Consider the following 11086-nt stretch of genomic DNA (forward strand, 5'->3'; position numbering starts at 1 on the left):
ATTGACAGGGACTGGCCGTAGTCCTTCTGGGCGTCGGAGGAATGCACCCTCACGCCCGCCGCCCTGGCCACGGCCGAGGAGCAGTGTCTCAGTGACATTGAACAAGGGGACGGCGTGCTGGGGGGAGACTGCCGTGCCAGCACGAACGGGCAGATCGCAGTGAGGGTGGGCAGCGGGCCAGGGCCTGGCACAGGAACCTCTGCCCCACGTGGGGTGGCCGGAGACGCCTCCAAAAAAAAGGCACCTCTCCCTGCCGGACCTTCTCTCGGGCAGCGAGGACGAAGCGGACCTGGGCTCGGTCAGCAGGTTTCTGTGCGAGAGCGACAAACCCGTCTGCCCTTCATCCGCTCCAATGCCCAGTGTGCAGGGGAGGCAGCCCCCCCATCCCCCCGCAGCCGCCATTGCCAGCCCAGCTGGCAGCACAGCCGAGAGCAGCCCAGGGCAGGACACAGCATGTGAAGCAGCAGCACCACAGCCGGCATCGGAGGAAGGAGCAGCCAGCGGCAGCCAGGCCATGGAGCCTCCCAGCCACCCAGCTGGAACAAGCATCCCGGAACAGGGAGGGGTCGCAGGAGCGGAACACCCCCATGGCGGCCCGGTGGCAGCACAGCTAGGGGCTCCAGTGTGGGGCAGCTCCCCGGCGCTGGCTGTTTCCCCGGAAGGTTCGGCAAGGAGAAGTCCTAGCGGTGCTTCCCACTCGGAGCCTGGGCTACAGGGACCCCCATGTGACCACCCCTCGAGCCCTGCCCTGGAGACTGAGCCCCAAGTGCCTGGCTGCCCGGTGCGGGAGGAGGCAAGCGGGGAGAGAGCGGGTGCCGAGCAGAGATCCCCGGCTGGCTCCCCGGACGTGGTGAGGCCCAAGGTGCCGGGACAGCTGAGGAAGAGCCGCAAGCAACGTGGAGCCAGTGCTGCAGAGACAGCCCCGGGGGACAGGGAGCCCGGGGGGGCTGCGGCTCAGGGGACTGTGGTACCCACGAAGGCATCTTTAAGCTCACCACTGTCCTCCCGGAAGAGTAAAGGGAAGGAGAAGGCAGCCAAGCTGGCTCCTGTGAAGCTGGGGAGCGAGGAAGCAGGGGAGGGCAAACGGCTGGTGCCCGGCCCTGGCATGGATGTGGGTGATCCAGCCACGAGCGGTCCCCCGAAGCAGAAGGTGAAGGAGCCGGGGGCACAGCCCCTGGGGAAGGTGAAGGCCACCAAGCCTTCAAAGCCAGGGCAGGCTGGTGGCTTGGGCATACGTGACAACGTGCCGGTGATCCCTGCTGGTGAAGCCACCACTTCTTCAGGAGAGGCATGTCAGGAGATGCCGGAGAAACCTCTCCGTCCCAAGAGTGTGGTGTCTTTTGGAGGGGATGCTGCTGAGGGAGCTCATGGGGAGCCTTCAGCTGAGACCCCTGGAGAGCTGGACCCCCCTTGCTTTGCAACCGGGGCCTCTGCAAGGGCAAACACCCTGGACGTGACTTGGCCTGAGATGTACGACTATTTGTTCTGTGACTCCCAAGAGGAAGAAGAAGGAACAGGGAACTCAGTGGAGGAGGAGAGAACACCCTTGGATAGGGAAATATCCTTGCCTGAACTGTATGAGTACTTTTTCAATGAACCAGAAGAAAACAGGAAAAAAGTCAAGGGTAAAGACAGGAAGCGAAAGAAGTTCGGCAGCTTGGACCATGCTCAGCTGCAGAACGAGGATCCTGACTCAGCTCTGGCCAAAAACTCCCTGGTTATCTCGGTCCCTGAGGTGTATGAACACTTTTTACCAGACGGGCCTAGGAACAGGGTGAGCTGGAGAGGGATTTTCTCCATCACTCCAGCCTCTGAGGTGAAGAAAGCTGTGGGGGCTCTGAAGTCCCTCCTGCAAAGGCCAATACGTCTCGTCAGAGGTCAAGCCCCAGCCCCCCCGGCTCTGGTGCGGAGAGCATCTGGAGAGCAGCTCCCCCTCGTCCCGCTGGCTCCGCTGGGAAGAGACCAGGCACACCCAGAAGGTTTGGACATGGCCCTTGCGCTGACAGGTAAAGCACCGTCACCCCCTGCTCGCCGCTGTGGGTGGGGATGTGCCCCTGTGTCCCCGGCTCCCACCGCCCCTCGGGAAGCCTGGCAGCCCACTCTGGCCCCACTGCAGCCATCGCCACTCCAGCCACGGTGGCTCTAAGGCCACCCGGCAGTTGGGAGCACTGTGGTGGGCTCAGCCAGGTGTAGCTGGTCTGAAATCCCGCTCCTGGCACCTTAACCTTGCCGCACAGCAGCCCCGGGGCTGTGCCAGGGGAAGCATGGCCAAAGCCACCACCGCGACATGCTCTGTCACCTTGGTTCTCTTTTGTGATGCTCACGCTGTCCCTGTTCCAAGCCAGTGCTGTTGGCCAGGCCCTGTAGCCTGGCTCCTGGTGCTGCAGGAGACATGGACAGGGAATCTAGGTACAATCCATGCATAACACGCTTTGCTCCCTGCAAACTCCAGTTCTGGGGCACAGGTGCTCACAGCAGCATGCATCTCAGTCTGGCCTGAAGTCCGTGTCCTAGCTGATTCAGTTGTCCCCTTGAGTGGAGATGACTTACTGTAGATCTAATCTGTGCACTCTGGCCAAGGAAAACCTACGGAAGATTCATTAAACACGGCTGGTGCTATTGCAAGGTCTGGCAGAGACAGGAATCCCCCACCCCAGTGCCATCCAACTGCCTGCAGAACGACATGCTTCTATTACTGATGAGCGAGTGGGAGGCAGAGCAGCAAAATCCTTCTGCACCCAAGATTTTGTGCCCCTGAGATGAGGCAATGGCTGCTGAGCTGCTGTCCTGTCAGGGCCGGGCTGCTGAGGTGAGGGGAAAGGTGTGCACAGGGTGGAACATGTCCTAGGCTTCCAGCTGAAAGAGCTGCAGGGAGGCTTTAAAACACACACTAATTTGAAAAACACCCTCCAGACACCTCAGAGGTTACCTGAACGTTGACTGGAGGCAGGTGAGAGAAACAGAACTAAAGGGAGAGCAACACGCTAGGACAGCCAGCGTATTTATCTTAAAGCTTATATGATGCTTAACAGCCACAGTGCCTCGTAGTTAATATGAAAACCAAACAATGGATGAGTCATCCCGAAAGGTGCCTCAAAATAGAACTTCGTCTGTTTGCACAGAGAAAAACCCCTTTGCCATGGTCGTAGCTAATTAATAAGCTGGCTTTAATTAAAAGCTTGATCAAATAAACGTAGGAGTAAAAATAACCTACTCTTGCGACATGTCTTCAAGTCGTGCCAGACTGGAACTCCAGAGAAAGAAATGAAGAGTGCTCAGGGCTGTCTCCCTCTCTGGCAGGGAGCAGGAGTGAGGTGGGATCAGCAGAGAGATGCTGAGCACTGGTGCTTCTCAGGGGGTGTATGTGATGTCCTGGAGCTGGGTGCATCTGGGGGCATTGTCTTGCAGGAAGGGGCCCATGGCCAGGGGGACCAGCCCCAGTGCATCAACAGCCAGTCCAGCGATTGCTCTCTCTGTAGCATTAACAGATATCTGCCTCGGGCTTTTCACAAAGCGTAAAACTAAGAGGGGTGAAGAATGTGCCCCTTTCCTTAGAAACTCACCTGAGTCCTAAATAGACATGTTTGACTTGGCCAATGGTGAAAAAAAGGTCTTCTGGGAGGGAAAAGGTGTGACTAAGATGTATTTCTCTGGGACTGCAAGGGGGCTGGGTGCCCCAGAGGGACTGGAACCTGCTGTGGGAGAGATGTAAACCCCCAACTCGTGCTCTTCTTCCGGCAGGGAGGCCTGAGGCTCTGCTGGCGCTGACCCACAAGGACATGTGCCTTGTCTTCTGTGCCTTTGCATCCTGGGCAGTGAAGACCTCCGACCTGCAGGCTCCGGATGCCTGGAAGACCAGTACGTAGGGTGCTCAGTACAGAGGAGGGGTGGGAAGGACCTGGGGAAGACATTGCAGGGAGAAAGGCAGGGATGCTAACACACCTAACGGTGCCTGTGGGAAAATGCAGTCATTTTCCTGCTTTTCCAAAGCATCCTGTTACTTTCTAATTCCTCTCTTTCCTGTAGAGATGGCAGTCCTGATTCCTACTCACGTTTTCCTTTCCCCACACCAAGGGACTGAGCCGTAGGACACATCTGTATTCCTAGTTTCTGCCCTGCTCCATCCTACCCCTGACAGGGACCAGTTGCAGTGTGTCAGGGGAAAAGAGACTTCTTTAGGATCCCTGCAGGCTCGAAGCTGAATCAGGACCTGGCCTGTGCAGGTTTATGTTCCTTCATCTCAGCTGGAACAAATGCACCTATTTTTCTAATGTGCTGTGAAGGTATAATCTTCTTTCTAAATACAGCTTAGCTGAAGTATTATCCTGGTGCCGAGTCCTGCAAGTAAACGGGGCTCTGCCAGTTCCTCTCCAACCACCGCATTTGGATAACCGGTGGGGAGAGAGGAAGCTCAGGCAACACGAATTACCTGAGCGGTGGTCCAAGGGCTGCGGGTCACGGGATGAGCGTGGCGTGGGGTATCGAGTGCGGCAGCCCTGCCCGGGCTGCAGCAGCTGAGCCTGTGGGGCACCGGAGAAACCCCCCGCCATGGGGCGAGACGCTGGGGCCAGGGCTTCCTCCTGCTTGTCCGGGCAAGGAATGTTCCCCGCTAAGGTCACACAGGAAGCTGACACCGGGGCTGAGAATAGCTCATCACCTAAATTTGCTCGGTGCAATCATCACAAGGAGCTTTTGGCCTGCTCCTCCGTGCCTTCTTAGTATGGATGGTAGACGTGGCCTCAGGGAGGGTGCGAAAAGCGGGATATGGGCCTCGTGCCCTCAGGATTGCATAACCCAGCGAGGAGGGGAGGCGAGAGACGGTTTGGCATCCTGCAGTAGCAATTCTATTTTGGCATTTTAGGTTCTAACAAATTGAATTTCCCTGTCTAAGCCCCAGGCTCTAAGACGTAAATCAGAATCACAGCTGAATTTAAACTGGGAGGTCCAATGGCAGGGCTTGGCTTCCCGGTTTTGCTTGGGCACACATCGGGGGGATTTGACCTCTCTTACAAACTGAGCTAAAAACAGTGGCTGAAAGTACAGAGAACAGCTTGATTCTCTGTATAATCTCCATTAGTTATTATTTGTATCTCTATATTTTCTGATTCTGGGTATTTTCTGCCTTTGGCTGGGATCAGAATATCCACAGATAACCCACAAAATTCTATTTTTCCTGGCATCTTCCTGGTCCAAACAGAAGTAGGAAACAAAGAGACTGTCCTGAAGTTCTGGTGAGGTTTCCTACTGTGTCCTTCTCCTCTGAGCTCCGCATGAACCTTTAGATCTAACCACCACCCATTTCCACCACAAGCACAAACTCTGTGCTGTGTTTCCCTTAAAACCAGCTGTTCCTTGTGAAATGGCGGTGTGATCCGTGTGCCTGAGCTATAGGAGTAGATGTGGTCAACCAGTGTGGGCAGCTCAGGACAGAATGCACTGGGAACAAGCTCAGTGTGGTGAAAAGCAAAGCAGGAGGGGACTGAGAAGGGGAGGGGAGCGACCCCCCTAGTCTGGTCCCATGGATCAGAGTGAGCCAAACAGCTTGTGATCTGAAAGTGTGGAAAAAGATCTTCAGGTTTGGAAGAAGCATCCAGTCTCACTCTGGAAATGTGTTGGACTCTTTTCCAGTGTTCCTGGCAAGTTTTGGCACGCTTTCTGCCATCCGCTACTTCAGAAGGCAGGTCAGAGAAGGACACCCCCAGACCTAGCCTCAGCGCTCACCAGAGGTGCTTCCCGAGGACAGGCCAGGACGCTGGAGGCAGAGGCCGGGGACTTCGTCCTTGGGCAGCGCGAGAAGCCTGGATCCCAGCACCAAGACTTCTCTGGACCCATCCCTAAGCGGGACAGGATGTCACGGAAGCAGGATCCTTCCGGTGACAGTCATTGACAATGCGGTAGGCAGTTTGTACCAGTACTGGACAGAAGAGGAGCCCGGCGTGGGCCGGCTCCATTCTTCCTTTGCACACTTCTTGCATACTTGTGCTATCTCCTAGGAGTAGTCACAGTGTCTGTTCCAGGGCGCTGCTTGTCCGTCCTCCCTGCTGAAGTGGCCGGTGGCAAAGGAAGGCACTGAGGTGGTGGAGAGAGGAGGGAGCCGAAGAAACTGGGAAAGTGCTTTGTTCCTATGAAATGGCAGGGTTGCCTGTGAAGGAAGAGAGGAGAGAGCTTTGGGAAGAGCTGTCTCTGTCCAAACACGGGGCTCTGCTCAGCATGCGCTGGCTACACGCAGCCAGCTGGGCAGCAGCTAAAAGGGGGATGGAGGAGCCGCCCATTTGGCAAAGCCCGGCTCTCCCATGACCGGTTTGGCTCACTGCAGGAAGACTCATCCTCTTGGATTTCACTCCAAGAAAGTCACGGCGCGGTCTAACGCTCCAGGAGGCTCTGAGATAGGGTTTCGGTTGCATGTGGCCACCTCTGCCGTCAGCAGAGGGCGGCAGAGGACGGGCAGGCGTCACGCAGCCAGAGCCAGGGAAAGGGCAGGATGGCTGCACAGGATGGAAAGGGGCTTCAGGGGCAGCAGGGGAAGGGGCTGCACCAGGGAAGAGCCCTGGCAAGGACAGGAGCATGTTAGAGAGGAGGAAAAGGCACGTGTACGTGTTTGGCTCTGACGACCACCAGATGAGGGGTCTAGATGTATGACTTGGTCCTTCCACTGCCTCCCGTGCTGGAGAAAGTTGGCTGGGGGGGAGATGTCGAGTGAGGAGGTGGCTGAGTGTGTAACCCTGGGAGGCTGGAGAGGGCTGGAGGGGACCCAGAGTGGAAAGTGGAGGGAAAAATGAAAAGGGAAGCGGGTCAGGTTCTTCCCTGCCTTTAGTGCCTTCCTGGTCACTCAAGGGCATTATTCATAAGGGTTTTTCTTCACTCCCGAGTCTAACGCACATGAGATTTGTTAAGCACCAGGGACCAGATCCACAAAGGTCCTGGGGGAAATCTGCCCAGAATGCCTGCGTGGATCTGCCTCTGAGCTTCATGGAGCAGTCTACGGCCATGTGTGTCTTACAGAATGGGAGAGAAGAGGTTTAGCTCTTTCCTTGTAATGCAGAGTGCCATGCAATTTTAATGTGTGTGGGGTTGTACTTAAGACCGTGTATTATTGCTGATAAGAGAGCACACTGCACAATTGTACAGAGAGATACGTAGCAGTACATAAGAGAGAGAGAGATGTACAGGCTCTATATGGACTATAGCAGCTGTATATCCAGTAAGAGGAGGTTTTGGAGGAGAACAGACAAAATATGCTGGAAGCTTCTAATAAAGATCTATCTCATTGAATACTTCTGTGTACATTCCTGTGTCTACATTGTTTGTGTGTGAAACTGTTCAACAGGTACTGAGTTTTAAAGAATGAGAAATCAATCCCCTGTGTTTCTGTTGATACAAAAATGTAGGAGTTGTGCTGACTGAGGAGCCCCAGATGACAGAGTATGCAGGGAAATGGGCTGGTTTTCCTCTTCCTTGGCTCAGTCCCTATGCCTACCCCTCCCAGACACATCTTGGCTGTCTCACATCACCAACAGCCTGATCCAGAGATCCCTTCTCCTGTCCCAAAAGCAGCCAGGACTCGAGCAGAGTTCTGCTCTAACCAGCTGTCCTTCCGGGGGCCCTTCATCAGACCAGCGAGCACAAATCAATGCACAGCAGCAGCCCCCGGGTTCGGTCTATCGATCCTCATTGCCTCTGCCCTCCCCGGTCCCGCTGGTTGCAGCCAGGCCCTCCAGTCTGCATCCAGGAATTCCTGGCACGGCAGTCTCAGGCCCTGAAAGATTTGCCCATCAGACCTCACTCCCTCCAATGAGCGGGAGCACAGCAGGCACCGAGGAGGCTGAAGCGTTCGCATATGCTCCGCTTTACTGATTATCCAGCCATAATCCATTAAGCGCTCTCCACATTCTCAGTGGCAGGTGGGAACACAGCAGCCTCGGCATGGCGGGTGGGGAATGGGAGGACTCGGGCAATTTCATTAGGCAGGGTTTCACCATGGCAGGGAGTGGAACTGGATGTGCTTTAAGGTCCCTTCCAACCCAACCCATCCTATGATTCTGTGAGTGTCCTTCAAGGAAACCATCCTGGGCTCGCCTGTGATTTTAACGCTTGGTTTGTTCTTCAACCCTTTAAGGTCTCTCCTCTCTCTCCGTGGCCAGGCCATCCTGCCTGTATCTCACCCCAGAGGGGAGGAGCCAGGAACTCACCATCTTTCGCCATAGCACCCGCCACCCCAACAGAAATGACCTTTCCACAGCATCCTCGCTGCCATGAGACTGTTCCCGCTTCACCCAGGAGAGAGTTAGCGCCAGGGGTGGGAGCCGTGCCATCCCACCCCACTTCCTTGCCTCGCACGCAACACCCACATCTGACACCGCGTCTTGCCAAGCAGATGAAAAAGTCAGGCAGGTGCACCCTGAGGAGCTGCCTCCGAATCTCAGCTGGGCGTCATACGCCACGTGCCACCCGGCCACCGCAGCCCCGGCCTGGAAGGGGGCTCTCCCCCCTCTCCCCCCTCTTCTGCAGAAGAAAGTTTGGCCAGAGCAGCTCCGTCACCCCGATTTCTGCTTCACCTCTGTAATACAACCAGCGCAAAGCTTCCCGTGGACGTTTCTTCTGGGAAGTTTCTGAGCCCCAACTGCCTCTCCCCACGATGCAGCGGGATTTCCGAGGGCTGGTGATGCTGTGGGGGTTCAGGGGGATGGTGGTGCTGGGACAGATCCCGGGGGCAGAGCAGGGGGAGCAGTGACTCTTATCCCAGATGGAGACACACCAGTCCCTTCGCTCCGTGAGCGCGTGACATATTTTGGTGGATTCCCCCCCCCACAGGGCAGTGAGGGAGTTGCTCATCGCAGACTGGAGCAAATCCTGCACATCTTCAGCTCCTCCAGGGGCTGCAAGGGAAGTTCCGAGCGGGAACTGGGAGTGGGTTTGCCCAGCAGACCCTTCCCCAGCCTCAGCCCTGGTTTCAGGCAGGTGATGGGAAGAGTCACGTCCATTGGAAGTGCGCCCCAAGGAATTCCCAAACCTCAAGTGTCTTTCTAAATACAAGGGCAAGAGGGGCACACACACGCACAGGGAGGGAGCGGGCATGGCCAGGTGGGCTGCAGCCAACCGTGCCTGCTGTAACAGGGGGTGTTTCTCCAAACTCCTGAAGCCAAAGGAGCCGGTCACAGGCTCTATTTCCCTTTTTAAAACCCCTCTCTCTGCTGTTGGTGGCTTGGAAATCAGAAAGTGGAGAGAAATACAGCAGCTTCACTCACTGCTGGGGTTGTCCAGCTACGGTTTCAGGAGCAGGGGGACCGAATTCAGGGCTCGCAGGGAGTTGGGGGGGTGGAGGGATCATTTGTCAGAGAGTGAATTGTTGGCAGCTCGTGTCATCTCGTGCCTTTCATCTGCCTCTGTGAATCAAGACGCAGCTATCCTGTGACCAAGCTGAGCAGCGGGATGTGTTCAGGCTTGCTGGCAGCTCCAGAGCACTGGGCCTGCAGTTTGTGGGCGACCTGGTTCAGGCCATATTTCAGCTGCAGCCAGGCGGAAGGACAAATATGCCTTTTTCAGGAAATGAGAGGTATTCTGCATGGTTACAGGTACTGCACTGAGGTGTACAGTGTTGCTTTAAGTAAACCCTCTGTTTTTAAACCCCGAATCTGCTGAGAAATGCGTTGGAGCAAAAGCAGGAGAGTGTGGGTGTTCACAAACACAGCCCTGCTACGGAGCCGCCCGGGTCAGCATCTCCATAGGAAACCACCGGGGAACACCAAACCGGTGAGAGGGAAACCAGGCTGTGCTGAGGAGCTTAGGTGCGGGTCTTGCCCAAGCTGATGCTTACAGGGGCTGGTTTGGAAACATTTTAGGGCTTGTACACACACACAAATTGCTCCGCATTAATTACACCAGCCTAACAAAGCTGCACAACCTTCCAAGTAGGGACAGATAGAAGAAGTGCTTTCCTTCCTTCTTTCTAGTTGGGAAAGGGTGTAAGTAAAACCCCTTTAGCTGCTTGTACAGCAGGGGCTGTGTAACCGCTTCGGTGGCAGTTTGTTATCACAACCCTTCACTGGTGCAGGGCAGGAGGGCAGAAACAGGAGGGAGCAGGCTGCAGTGGCCAGCAGCATCCATGGATGGGGTGCTCAGCTCCTGCGTACACCCCCAGCGCCACTCTCTTGGTGCAAGTCCCCGACGGTGCCCGTTTGCCAAGGGCACGCTCACATTTCCTCCTGAAACGCTATGTTCCATTCCGGGCAGCAGCTGGAAGCAGCTACGCTCTGCCCCAGAAGTACCGCAGGGACAAGGCAGGAACTCGGGCACAGGCGCACGAACGCAGAGATGGAGTTCAGGACCCGAAATAAGAGCCAAACAGACCACGGCAGCTGCGCACAGAGGCGTGCTGGAGGCTTGGGAAACGAGCAGGCGGCATGCTGAAAGGGCAGCGTTTGAAAGAGTGACAAATTTAGCCCAGATGTAGCCGGGGAGGAGAGTCACCACCCTGGGAACAGGGCTAAAACGGCTTCAGAAGCTGTGTCATGTCTGAAACCAGGCTCTCACACCTTTCTGTGCAAGCGTGTGTGACTGTCACCGATCAACGTGATCACGGCTTGGGAGAGCTGCTCAGCGCTGGACGGATACGCTGGGCTTCCGCAGCCAACACACCTACCTCTTGTCTGGTTATTCAGCTCCCAAAGCGTCTCTGGCTGCAGCACAAAGCCCCTTCCCAAGCCTGGGCTGTGGGTTGCACAGAGCAGTGTGCTCGGGACAAGCCTGCCCTGCTGCTCCCAGCCCTAAGAGTTTATCCACGGAGGGCTCAGCCCCATATCTGCCTGGGCTGGCCGGTGTATCCTGCTCAATCCACCCAGGTTTCCCCCGGGATGGAGAAGAGACAGCACAGACCATCCCCAGTCACAGCATGGCCTGGGCATTCCCAGCTGCACAAGCGCACGGAGCCCTTTGGAGCCACCGACCGATTTTTACAGAGTCCAACACCCCCAGAACTCAGGGCTGAAGCAAAGTCTGATTAGCTTTGGCATTAAAACGCCAGTCTGGTCTTGTTGCCCGACAAATGCAGGAGAGACTTTGCTCTGGGATTAGGTGTTTACAAGTGCCT

The 11086-nt window shown here is 56.1% G+C and overlaps 1 protein-coding gene across 1 annotated transcript in view; it reads left to right on the top strand.

The window, feature by feature from the left end:
- The window catches only part of LOC104510589 (PGC-1 and ERR-induced regulator in muscle protein 1-like), a 5999-nt gene extending 112 nt beyond the window's left edge, over nucleotides 1-5887 (top strand). Inside the window, exons 2-6 of the mRNA XM_010152885.1 lie at nucleotides 22-159; nucleotides 1013-2006; nucleotides 3742-3858; nucleotides 5629-5681; nucleotides 5744-5887. Of these exons, the coding sequence (XP_010151187.1) occupies nucleotides 22-159; nucleotides 1013-2006; nucleotides 3742-3858; nucleotides 5629-5681; nucleotides 5744-5887 (1446 nt within the window). The remainder of the gene's footprint in view (nucleotides 1-21; nucleotides 160-1012; nucleotides 2007-3741; nucleotides 3859-5628; nucleotides 5682-5743) is intronic.
- The last annotated feature ends 5199 nt before the right edge of the window (nucleotides 5888-11086 follow it).

Source organism: Eurypyga helias, unplaced genomic scaffold, assembly GCF_000690775.1.
Source record: "Eurypyga helias isolate BGI_N326 unplaced genomic scaffold, ASM69077v1 scaffold36205, whole genome shotgun sequence".
NCBI classification, from domain to species: domain Eukaryota; kingdom Metazoa; phylum Chordata; class Aves; order Eurypygiformes; family Eurypygidae; genus Eurypyga; species Eurypyga helias.